Here is a 13,095-nt window from a genome sequence, read left to right as displayed (position 1 = left end):
CGCCTGACGCGGGCAGGTCCGTCGCAGAGGGGACCTGTAGATGTCGCGTTTCTCTACTAATTCGATGTCGATATTCTAATTTTTACGAGTGTTTGCTTAGCCGTGAAAGCGCTCTCCAAGTCTCAGGCATCTTATTCAGGATGATCGCGCCAGGTTTGCGCGGTTCAGGGCGATGACTGCTGCCGTGCGGAAACCCAATTGCCTCATTTAGATTTCCAATTAAAACGTTCCCACCGCCTATAAACATCTCCTCCCCCTCCCCGCCCCCATTGTAAGAACAACAGGCGTGGCAATGTCCTTCTGTTCGTTGGGCAAGCGCGTGAAGCGATGACAGACCCCAGGGAATTCGGGCTGACTGGCAGAATTCAGTGGTCACACGCGAGTCGACTTCAAATGTCGAACGTGGAGAAAGGCGAGGCTCGGGACGGGCAACTCGAGTTCAGAGAAAGCGGCTGTGCGCGCATGGCCCATGGACACTGCGTAAGAGAGGACGAGACGCGGGCAGGCAGTCGTCCGGACAGGACAGACACACGAAGTGCAATCGAGGAGCGAGACTCGCATTTCGAACTCGTGGGTCTCGGTGATTCTCCACCCCTCACCCATCGCCCCACCCCCCGCACCCTATCGAATGAATTGTAAACGGACACGATGTTGTCAAATTAAAGGTTCGAAAGTCCACGTGAAAACATTCGTGAATAAAAACGACACTCGGTTTCAAATAATAAATAATAGGTCATCGATGATGCCTGACAGTCGGGGCCGTCCATGCCGGCGGGGGGGGGGGTGCGGGGCCTGGGACAACTCCCCCCCACCTCGACGCCTTCAAACAAAACCGGAAGGTCACACCATGACGTCGAAGCGCGCGGTCCCCCCCCCCCCCAAAGCGCGGGGCCCGGGGCGGTCGCCCCGATTGGCCGTGCACCCTAGGGGACGGCTCTGTTGACCCGACACGTGCGTGTGTGTGTGTGCCCACACTTGTCTCACTTCCCACAGTCTCCCAAGTTCACGTCCGTTGTCAGACTCCACCAGCCAAGATGCCGTAAGTTTCCACCCGGTTCACAATGCACGTCGCGCTCGAAGGTTAAACAGTCCACCTCAGTCGTAACACAACCAAGCGGTCCCAGCAGTTGTCTTTGCCGCGATCGCATTTGTCCAAACATTGTTAATACAAAAATATAGACTAAACACTCTTAATACGGCATTTGCGCCGAACACGAAATGTTCTAAAAGATGCCTTAGTCTGGAAACTACGAGCCTTGGGCATTACTTCTGAACCTACACTCATCTCACGGCATACGAATGAATGCCCGCGGCTCTTTGGGCCATGTTAACACCGAACGAGAGGAATTGAAAGGGGCCTTATTCTGGCACTGTGTGCCTCGGGTCTTAGCAAGTGAACTCTTAAGAATCAACACTGCGGCGTACGAATCCTGCAGTTGTCCGGCTACGGGTTTAGAACCTCGTGCGGGTGGTGTAGACATTGAAACAGCCACAGACAAGCAGCGGCGGGCAGTTTGGTGGCGATCTTTCGCCAGAACCATGATAGGCGCAGGCGCTACTCGCGTAATCTCACTCACCAAAGCGCGCCCCTTTCAGCTCACAAACTCAAGTGGAGTCGTGTTCACTCACTCTCCCCGCGAATGCCCTTGCCCCGTGCGTGTCCTTGTACACTCTAGATTTGAAGTTTTCGTGACTGCAAGGATCCATACTATTTGTTTTTTTCGGTAAAGTCACGTAGGTTAAAACAAAATAAAAAAATAAAACAACTAAATTAAATCACGACGTTTCGGATGCTTGTGTTGCTTCCGAAACGTTGTGATTTAATTTATTTTTTTATTTTATTTTGTTTTCACCTACGTGACTTTACCGAAAAAACCAAAGAGTATGTGTCCTTGTACACTCTGAAATCTCGACACGATGCAGCACGTGGCGTGCGAGGTGCCACGGTGGTGAGACGTCAAATACCTCGCCTGGTATGCATCAGGTCGTGGGTTTGATACAGACCCTGACGCCTGCTGTATTATTTGGAGTTTGCGTGTCTCTCTCCATGTGGTCGCGTGAATGTTTTTTCCAGGTGCTCAGGTTTTCCCCTTCCCCATTTAGATTCCACATCATGCGTTTCGAGTGTTTGACTGCAATACGCTTCAGCGTGATAAGCCACTACTTCGGTTGAGCTATAGTTTGTGATAGCCAGGTCGCTTTTGAAAAAATGCTTCACATAGCTCAGTGGAGACCTTACCTGTTAAAACACAAGAATAGTTTATATTTGAAGGTCTTCAAGTCGATAATTGTGTTTTTACCCTTCTATCTGGCAACAAAACTGACACCTTTTTTACAAGGAGTCATGTTTGCATAGACCACAATACCTGCAGTCATAATGCAAAAAAAAACATAACTCTGATAATATATGCACTGTCCTTGAAGTTGATTGGTCCACACCCGAGACAGCTTTCCTTAGAGCCTAGTCTCACATGGGTTGGACCAGATGACGCCAAAAGGCGCACAACTCAAAGACAACGCACCATGAGGTTCCAATGGTGCTCTTCAAGTCGTTTGTGATCAACGCTAAGTTCTCTACCTTGTCTCGCCCCTTCCCTTCCTTACCGCCCCGGTGGCGTTTCCGCGGGCGACTCCAGTGAGGAGGTGAGCGAAGTCGTTCTCATCCCGCACCTGCCAGTCGAGTGAGCAGTGAGGTGGCAGAGGGCAGAGGTCGCAAACGGGTTTTGATTCCTTACCCGTACCTGGCCGCACCAGGGTCGCAAACGGGTACCCGGCTACCCGTACCCGGCCGGGTAGGGTACGGGTATCGGGTACCCGATTGCGACCTCTGGGATGAAGCCATGTTGCAGGCGCGGGTGGGTTGATTCTAGGAACTTGAATTGTGAGAAGAGACAAGACGTTGGGAAGTGAGTGACAAACGGTGACTCACCAGTGACTCACGGCCTTCCCGTACCCATACCCGGCCGCACCAGGGTCGCAAACGGGTACCCGTACCCGGCCGGGTAACCGGGTATCGGGTAGGGTACGGGTATCGGGTACCCGGTTGCGACCTCTGGCAGAGGGCCTCCTCAGACTGCTCACAGTGGCCACGTCAGGGGGGGCACTCTTTAGCTGGAGCCACTGAGAACCTGGGTTCGAATCCGGGTTCCACGACGCCGGTGATTAAACGGGGTTCTCACGCGTAGGTGAGACGGGGGCCTTAGCCGGTCACCAATAAAATCTGGGAACCCAGGAAGCAATTGGAAAACAGGGCGGACCGCGGTGACGAAAACGCGTCCAGAGTTTGCTGTGTAAACAAATGCTGGCTCGTCAATATTCGTCTCGAAAGGCAAAAGGCCTTTGATGTGGAGATATGGACTTGCGTCTATAAATTCACGTTTAAAAAAAAATGCACAGCGGTTAATTTGGGGTGGAGCGGTGGCACAGTGGACAGCACACTGCGCTTTAAATTCCGCGACTAACATCGGTGGCGAATGATACCTCACTCACCCACACTGACCAGTACGGTCAAGCATGGTCAGACAGCCCTCGTGACTGACACGACATGGGGAGGCCTTCATCTAACAGTGGATTGACAAATAATAATAATCATCATTATAAACACATGTTCTATTTTTCACTTTCAGAAAAGAGTCAGCAAGATCACGGCTTCTCGCAAGCTCATGCTTAAGGTGAGACGCGGGCAATGGCTCGTCTCGTGCTCGGGTTCAGGCTGATATGATGGCGTTACGATAATTCACGAAGGTGATGGCGATGATAAAGATGAACTCCTGGATGACAATGTAGATGAAAACAACATCATTGATAAATATGACGTTGATGAAGATGTAATCCTAGATGATGATGATGATGACTCCAACCAGATGATATCGACTCCCGAATAAGACTGACTCCTGAACGATGACAATGGGTGGTGGGGCGGCTATGGCTAAACAGGGCTTAGCCTCTGAAGGTCACCACGAGCAGAGCACGTCACAAAGAGAATATGCATTCTCTTTGTGACGTGTCAGCCTACCTACCCACGTGCTCCCCTAGTGGCACCCTCGTGCCCGATTGTTTCTGAACTTAAAACCAAAAACATTTATTGAACAAAAATCTTTCTTATATATTTAAAGGATTAATGTATGCCCTCCTCCACACCACCGCCGCCCTTCAAAATTATTTCAGCTCCCCCAAAGGCAATCAGACACGAGCCCTACCCCTACCCCTAACGAGCCAACCAGACCCTAGTACAGAACTGGCCGCACCTTTAACCACACTCAGAATCAGAATATGTTCTCATTTGTCCCGAGATCTGCATCCAAATCGATCACAACCCCGCATACTGGCCACGACTTGCCACGACTTGCTGTAACAAGAACTCTACCCCACCTCTGGTGTATCTCCCGAACCATATTCACGTTTATTCGTTATGTGTTCGTGGTGTGTTCCTGATGTGTTCCCAATGTGTTCATGATGAGGATTTGCAAAGTGTTCCCGACGTGTTCGTGACGCGTTCCCGACGTGTTGTCTTTGCGACGGTGCAGAGCTTGATGCTCGCCAAGGCCCAGGAGGACCTTGAGCGAGAGAAGCGAGACCGAGAGGACGACAAGAACAATGTGCTGACGGAGCGCGTGCCACCTCTACAGCTGTCGGGGTTCACTCTGCAGCAGCTGCAGGTGTGGTGAAGGTCATCGTCATCATCATCAACAGCAGAAGCAGCATTACCATCAACATCGTCATCATTGTAATCACCTTCGTGTGGTATCAGACGCAAAATCACCACATGAACTCCGGTCATCCTTGTAGCAACGGCCTTTGGTTGGCCATCGAACAAAGACGGTCGCTGCATCGCACGCGCTATTAGATGCGCTTCTGCGGCCGTCTGGAACGCTCTTCCTTCCGATATCAGGAAGCCACTGGAGCTAGGCACTTTTAAATAATCTCGATTGAAAACTAATTTCTGTAGAACTGCTTTTTGTGTTGTCCTTCCCCCGAACCTCCCATTAGCACGGTTGGCTACATACGGTTCAAAGTACGATACGAAATATGTTCATCATACGCACTACCCACCTCGTGTGCTGTTGTGGCCTTAACGGGCTGACAGCACTCGCCCCAACATGCTTAGAATAGTCAAAGACAAAGATCCCCGTATAGCCTTAACAGACTGTTGGGGCAAGTGCTGTTAGCGAGCACCTATGAAGGCCGGAACGGTACACGAGGGGGTGGATGGCCAGCACCACGCCCGACCGCCTTTGTCTCCCCAGCGGCGATGTTTACACACCGCAACAGGTACTCATTTGAGGCTGAGTCGACCTAGGGGAGGCCCAGGACCGGTTCAGATAATCGTCACCGGTGTTGGCCGTGAGCGGGAATCGAACCCGGGTAGCCAGGTTCGTAGCGCAGCGTGCTAACACACGAACACACACACGGGGTGGGGAGCATTGTCTCTGCGTGTCACCGTGTCTGTTTCTATGCCGGAAGGAACTCTGCCGGGAGCTGCACCAGAAGGTGGACGTGGTGGACGAGGAGCGATACGACATCGAGTACAAAGTGAAGAAATCCCAGGCGGAGGTGAGACCCGGCCACAGTGCAAATCAAATCTCCCACCCCCCACAAACTATCCCCGGGTCTCACCGGGTCTCGGAAGCCAAGCAGGATGGTTTTGTTGTTGTCAGCCTGGACGGTACGAAAGTGATTCGTCCTTTGCGGACGCGGGGCCGTTGAGTTGGTCCGCGAAAGTCCAACGTCGTGCTCTGGCTGCGATAAGATGTCCACATGACGACGGGGGTCACTTCGTTGAGCTGTCGTTTGTGGCCAGGCCGCTTCTGAAATTGCTCAGTGGGCCTTATTCGGTAAAATAAAAAAAGAAGTTAGTTAAATAGTTTGTGAATACTTCTGTTAGAGAAGTGTCTGCGAACGAAGTTTCTGACAACGACGCGATGCCACGGAACCCAACTACTTCGTTAACGGAGGTATTACTGTACTGTACTTATATGCGTCCATGTCGATGACTCTCCACCCCGCGACCCGTATGGCGTGGGCAAGCCGTCATCCAGCAGTAGATTGACAAAGGCCTGTACTGTAGTACTGTATATGAATCGAGTGTGCAGGCGGTGCAACTACACTGGGACCAGGTAAGGCCCACTGAGCTATTAGCTTCTTTTTCAGAAGCGACCTGGCTATTACAAATGACAGCTCAACGAAGTGGCTTAACACGTGGAAACTTAAAGCAGCCAAATGCTCTGAGCGCGCGTTGTTGATTCTAAATGTGGAGGGGAAACACCGGAGGGCCCAGAGAGAACTCCACGCGACCACGGGGAGAGAGACACACAAACTCCATAATATACAGCAGTGGCAAGCGTCATGGTCGGGTTCGAACCCACGACCTCCTGTATACCGGACGACGGAGTTAACATCTCTGAACCACTGAGTTCGAAGGGGGTTGCCCCTTTCATTCCTTGCATCAGGGGCCCATGCCAGTCAGGCTCCTCCATGGTTCGAAGGATTTGTGGCAATGGTTGTTATTGTCTCTCCACGAACCCAACCCCCCCCCCCCCCCCACCAGATCACCGACCTGAACCAGAAGATCTTCGACCTCAAGGGAAAGTTCAAGCGCCCCAACCTGAAGCGCGTCCGCATGTCGGCCGACGCCATGCTGCGGGCCCTGCTGGGCTCCAAGCACAAAGTGTCCATGGACCTCAGGGCCAACCTCAAGTCCGTCAAGAAGGAGGATACAGACAAGGTTGTGTGTCTGTGTGTGTCTGCGTGTATGTGTCTGTGTGTGTCTTCGTGGGGAGCGGTTGTGTCGCGGTTTAGCACGCTGCGCTACGAACCCAGTTTTCCGAGTTTGATTTCCGCTCACGGCGAACACCAATGACGATTATCTGAGCTGGTTCTGGGCCTCACCTAGGTCGACTCAGCCTCAAATGAGTACCGGGTGCAGTGTGTAAACATCGCCACTAGGAAGACAAAGGCGGCCGGGCGTGGTGTTGGCCACCCACCCCCTCCTGTGCCGTGCCGGCCTTCATAGGTGCTCGCTAACAGCACTTGCCCCTACAGTCTGTTAAGGCTACACGGGGGATCTTTGTCTTTGTATGCGGGGCGTTGGCCCAGCGGCCAGCGCGTGAGGCTAAGAAGCCGGCTACCCGAGTTTAATTCCCGCTCACGGCGAACATCAGTGGCGACAGATATTTCAACCGGTCCAAAGGTCCCCCCCCTCCCCACCTGGGCAACTCACAATTAAATAGAGCATCTGGTGCTGCGTGCAAACATCGGCGCTGAAGATAAAAGTTGGCCAGGGGCGTAGGCTGCTTGCCACGCCATCCCTTTGTGGCGCCAGCCTTGACAAGGAGTTCGCCAACAGCACTCGTCTCATAAAGGCCGTCGAAAACTAGAATTTTGGGGGGGGCGGGGGTCCTTTGTCTTTGCCTCGCGGTGCACAGGAGCGGCAAGAAGTTGGGGACTGGCGCAAAAACATCGAGGCTCTGTCCGGCATGGAGGGACGCAAGAAGATCTTCGACTCCCAGGGCGGACAGTGAGTACGGGTGCCAGTGAGGAGACGGCGCTCGAAATCCACGCAGAGAGAGATCAGACACCTCCTCGCTGCATTGGCCATCTCGTAACTCACGACGGATGGGAGTCTCGCACACAGTTTCAGTTTCATTTATTTGGTATAGCCCTGTGAGCCATACCGCAACAAAACAAAGACATGAACAAGAAAACATCTTAAAGTGACTACGCGCAAAAAAAAATCCAGGAAAAAACAGCAAAATCCTCCAGAAAAAGCACCGTACACCAACGCTGTGTGCAAAACTCCCAGTGGGATGCAAGTCAAACAACAACAACAACAACCACAATACAACTTAGATTAATACTCTTAGGTTTTTCGGTAAAGTCACGTAGGTAAAAAATAAATAATACGAAGTAATATAAGTAATAATATAAATTTTATTTTATTTCTATTATTATTTAGATTTTATTTATTTATTTGTTACCCACGTGACTTTACCGAAAAACCTAAGAGTATGAATCCCTGCAGTCACGAAAGCTTCAAATCTAACTTAGATTAAAGCCACCAGTCTAACTCCGTACTACAACAAACAAAGATGGCCAAACCAAAAAACTTTTCGAAATCACGTGTGTACGTTGAACTTCATTTGCACAGTACATAGCCAACCATGCTAATCGGAGGTGCGGTGGAAGGGCAACGAACTAAACACACGGACATCAGTTTAAAATAAATAAGTTTTCAATCTCGATGATGATTTCAAAGTGCATAGCTCCAGTGGCTTCCTATTACCAGAAGGAAGGGCATTCCAGACGGCCGCACCGATCTCTATGTGAGCCACCAACCCCACCTCCAAAATGCTGGATTACGTGGGCCCTATATGATGATGACTCAAGGTGTATCGTGGTGAATCGTGATTTATCCACTGCTCGATGAACGCTTCCCCAAGCTTTAAATCAAGATGTATCTATCTTTGTTATTTATATTCTCTGCAATCACGCTAATTGATTGTCAGAAACTTAATTGAGACGGGAGAAATCCGATGAGCTATGAAGCTCTTGTTCACAGATGTCCAGTTTGTTTAACACGTCGGCTGTCGCGACCAATATCATCCGTAATCCAGTTTCTTTCACAGATGCCCAGTAGGATAATGCTGCGCGAGGCATGCACACTCTTATTACCTTTATCGTTGATGCACGCATGATTCGATCGAGGTTATTAGAATATTGTAAGCCCAATAATACATACTCTTTGGTTCTTTCGGTAAAGTCACGTAGGTATAAAATAAAATAAATCACCACGTTTCGGGTGCTTGCGTTGCGCGTGAAACGTCGTGAAACGTCGTGATTTATTTTCTACCTACGTGACTTTACCGAAAGAATCAAAGAGTATGGATTCCTGCAGTCACGAAAGCGTGAAATCAAGACCCAATAATAAACTTTAATCGATTAATTGAATAATCCACTACGCGTGTGTTGTGCCACGGGCTGCCTGGATTTGTATCCATTCGACTCTCACCCCGTGTCGATGGCTCTACCGCCGCCTAGCGGGAAGGGGCTGCAGCTGCCCTTTGTCAACAAAGAGAGATAGCCAGACGGACCTTGTGTCTCACATCAAGACGAGCATCCCGTCTCTCCACCCAACTAAAAACAAAAGTATTTCTGACACAACCCACCGGTCCCACGGCCTTCTGGGGAGTGAATAATTCCACTTTTCTCAACCACAGCTCGCATAACTCAACGCATTATTGGTGAGACTGCTGCATTGGCACGAAAAGCACAAACAACAACAACAACAACCACCACAAAACAATCTTCAGTAATCACTGTTGCCTTAGAACGAAAGGTGACATTTCGGGCAATGGTCATTCAAAGTGATGTGAAAGGCCATTGCCCGAAACGTCGACTTAACGCCGCTAGTCCTGTGGGCAGGGCACGTGGTGTCAGTGGCCGTGGCCATGTAGGAGGCGGTGAGGGCTGACGGCTCTCCACGTGTCTCGGTTAAATGTAACTGTTAGCTGCGGTGCGCTACGAACCTAGCGACCCGATGTTCGATTCCTGCTCACGGTCAATATCAGTGACGATTATCTGAACCAGTCCTGGGCCTCCCCTAGGTCGACTCAGCCTCAAATGAGTACCTGGTGCGGTGCGTAAAAACATCACCACTAGGGAGACAAAGGCGGCCGGGCGTGGTGCTGGCCACCCATCCCCTCCTGTGTCGTTCCGGCCTTGATAGGTGCTTGCTAACAACACTTGCCCCAACAGTTTGTTAAGGCTATACGGGGGATCTTTGTCTTTTGCTTCTTTTTCTGTATTCTAGGTAAAGCAACAGAGGCATGGAGCTCAAGCGAAGTCAAACACGAAGTCATCCGACCCGCAACACCGCCCTTCCGTCGTCACTGGGCTTACAATTCAATTATTTTGGTTTGCGTGGCCCTTTACTCAAACGCATATAAACCCACTCGGAGGATCGATAAGATGCCATCGATAATTCTAAGTCCGTTAAAAAAAAGAACACATCCCAATGAAGACCATGGCAAATCTGTACACCATATGTGTGTGTGTGGTGTCCGTGACCTTAATACATCACAACATAATCGTGTGACCATTACACCACCAATAATGTACACGTCCCTCTTTTGTTTAAATGTATTTAAGTCACAGTCAACGAGAATAAGGGTATGTTTCCTATAAGAGATGTAACTTTTTCACACATAATTATAAGTCCAGTGTGTGTGTGTGCAAAATATTCGTTTTCATAGACAATTTTGATCTGTACTTGCACAGTGCAGAATCAAGCATCAATATAACCAACAGCATGCAAAGTCGATTCCACATCATACACTCCTTAAGTACCAATTTGCGGGGAAGTCAACAGAAAGTTATCCTTACAGATTAAATTCTGAACCCCCCCCCCCCACTCCTCCTCCTCCTCCTCCCACAACTGGCGCAAGTTTGTAAACAGGAGATGAACATAGCGAGTTAATTGTTGGTAAGATCATCGTGGAGGCATCATGGCAATGCTCAGCTACACCATCTGCCACCCGACAGGGCCAATCAACAACAAGTTGTCACGTGGGGCCAAGTATACGAATTGATTTGTTTTGTTTCATCAATGTATCTACGCACTTACGTTGAACTTCTTTCGCATCGCACGCAGCCAACGATGCGAATCGGAGCAGACCGGAGGATTGTTGAAAAGCAGAGAAAATATTGACAATTGTCAAAATATGCCATTCCCAATCGGCATACCAATATCAAATCGGCATACCAATATCAAATCGGAATACCAATCTCAATCGGCACGCCAATATAAAATCGGCATACCAACCTCAGTCGGCATACCAATATCAAATCGGAATACCAATCTCAATGTGCATACCCAATATTGCCCACGTGGCGACTTGATTTGTTGAGCGGAGGGTATAGCTGAACATTGGCACAATACACGACACGACGATTTAAACCGACAATGTACGAACTACGAATAATAATAATTTTGGTCGTTCACGGCCCACGCGCACAATTCGGAGATGAGCAAAGGCCCCGATTGCGCGTTTGACGAAGACGTCGCTTTGATTGACTCCGGTGCGAAGCGTGGTGTGGGACGACCAAGGGGGAGAGGTGAAACGGAGGGCAGCACGTGGGGCTGGCCATAACCAAGCTGCCTCGACAGGAGCCGCGAACGAATAGTGTATGTCGTAGTGGGGGGGGGGGATAGATACCTTAATTCATCCAGCAGTGGAGTGAGACTGGCAATGCATTTGTGTATGCTTGTGTTGTCCCGTGTGTTTGCAGACTGTAGGGTTTGGTGTTAATAAAGGCTGATGGCTGCTCCGTCGTGTAGACTGCGCGGGTGACTCTGCTTTGGGCGATCGTGCGTGTATCGAGGGATGTGAGGGGGGGGGTTGGTGGTGGGGGGTGGGTGGGGGTTTGGTGGGAGGGCAATGTTCGTGGGGGGCAGGCGGGGGGGGGGACGGGGGGCGGCAGCTGCCCCTGTGCGGCGCAACGTCGACTCAGCTCCGACCTGCACGTGGCTGTTTGCCTGCCACGGAAGGGACCATCCAAGGAAGTAATCTGCGAGCGATGTATGCAATTTTGAACATGGCACCGGCACACACAACAACGACAATAAGAATTTAGATGTATAAGACGCCCTTAAACAATGGATGTCAGAGCGCCACGCGTGTATAGGATGAGAATAAGTGGTGAGAGAGAGAGACTCAAGATATCAGACGGAGATGTCGAGAAAGGAGCCATTTCTCTTTGTCGAATTGTGCCAAGGGGTCTTAAACGGCGAGCACTCTCGCAGTATTAACCGGGGTGACCGCCAATCCCTGCCGCAGCAAGCGGAAAACACTTGAAGACGATGACGACAACAATGGGCTATAGTTTGACCATAGCTGAGATTTGAACTTCGTTTGAACGTAAGCAGCACAATGTAGTAATGTAGTTACTACGCCACTGACACACCCAGAGTTACGACGCCACTGACACACCCCGAGTTACTACGCCACTGACACACCCCGAGTTACGACGCCACTGGTGGGGGGGGGTAAGAATGAATCTCGTGTGGTGGTGCCATTCTGTTTCGTCCGGAAAGTCGGACAAATCGTAAGGACGAGATCTACGAAAGTTCCCACTTCTACAACCCACACAACGGCAACAGCAGCAAGCAGCAGACGCAGCCAGTGAGTTGTCAGTGGGGCGCTCGTGCCAGTCTAGGTGCACGTCGTCAAAGCCTGCATACACGTGATGTGTGGAAGGCCCGCTGGCAAGGAGGATGCGGGTCTGACAGAGGCAGATGTTTTGAGTTTCCCCGTACCAATGTGGCTGGCAGATGCACCACCTGCCGTTCCGTTGACTGTGCCAATTTGCGGTGTATTCTCTCTGAGCGTCGGCTCTTAGACTTCTGTTGCCGGAGGCAGTATCCAGTAAACGTGAAGACGTTCGCGACCGTCACCCAACGTTGTTGGCCCAAAGGTGAACATTTACCGAGAAGCGTCTTTACTTATCCTGGAAAGCCTCGCTTAGGAGTCTCACAAGGCTCTCTTTCAGGAGGTTCCTGCGACACTGGGATGTACCAATGAGCTTATTTCATGTCTGCAGCCCTTACCTAGCCAGTGGTGGAAATTCCATATTCCTATTTGAGGGTTGGGGGTGGGTGGTGAGTTTATCCACAGGACAACCACTGTTGACTTCCCCGCAAAGTGGTACTTATTGCATCGACGCCGGAGCAAATTTGATGGGCAGAGTCAACCGCTCAACCAGGAGTCAAACTCGCACGCTTCCGATTTGCGAGCCACTCGCTCCACCGCTGAACCACCACCAACACCACAAGGATAAAGTTTAGGGGGTTTCTTTTTTAAAGGTGACGTCCCAAGCTTCGTTGATTCAACAAGGTACGTAAAAACAAACAAGACACGTTCCACGTCGTGGTTTATCTGCCTGACGATATGTTCTAGACTCATAATATAGGTTTTTTTGTTTGGGTTATATCGCGTAAATGTATAAATGTGTCGTTACACAGCCAATTAAGTAAGGCTTTTCACGTGGACAAAACATGCCAATTCGTTACGTCGGGCGGTGGCGGGTTTCACGACACAT

General features: G+C 50.4%; 1 protein-coding gene across 1 annotated transcript; it reads left to right on the top strand.

Moving 5' to 3' along the window:
* The first annotated feature begins 3,532 nt into the window (after positions 1–3,532).
* On the top strand, positions 3,533–11,329 carry LOC144723054 (troponin I, slow skeletal muscle-like). The gene is made up of 6 exons (XM_078601596.1): positions 3,533–3,671; positions 4,527–4,658; positions 5,464–5,553; positions 6,548–6,724; positions 7,425–7,516; positions 9,809–11,329. Exons 1-6 carry the CDS (start codon positions 3,663–3,665, stop codon positions 9,810–9,812), a joined length of 504 nt encoding a protein of 167 aa, XP_078457722.1. The 5' UTR covers positions 3,533–3,662; the 3' UTR covers positions 9,813–11,329.
* The last annotated feature ends 1,766 nt before the right edge of the window (positions 11,330–13,095 follow it).

The sequence above is a fragment of the Lampetra planeri genome, chromosome 16 (assembly GCF_965212315.1).
Source record: "Lampetra planeri chromosome 16, kcLamPlan1.2.h2, whole genome shotgun sequence".
NCBI lineage: Eukaryota > Metazoa > Chordata > Hyperoartia > Petromyzontiformes > Petromyzontidae > Lampetra > Lampetra planeri.
Note: the sequence above shows the minus strand (reverse complement) of the source record. Positions and strands in the feature narration are given on the sequence as shown.

Coding starts and splice junctions, on each gene's coding strand:
- LOC144723054 (XM_078601596.1), top strand. Junction 5,554..6,547: donor TGAAGAAATCCCAGGCGGAG/GTGAGACCCGGC, acceptor CCCCCCCACCAG/ATCACCGACCTGAACCAGAA. Junction 6,725..7,424: donor AGAAGGAGGATACAGACAAG/GTTGTGTGTCTG, acceptor CGCGGTGCACAG/GAGCGGCAAGAAGTTGGGGA.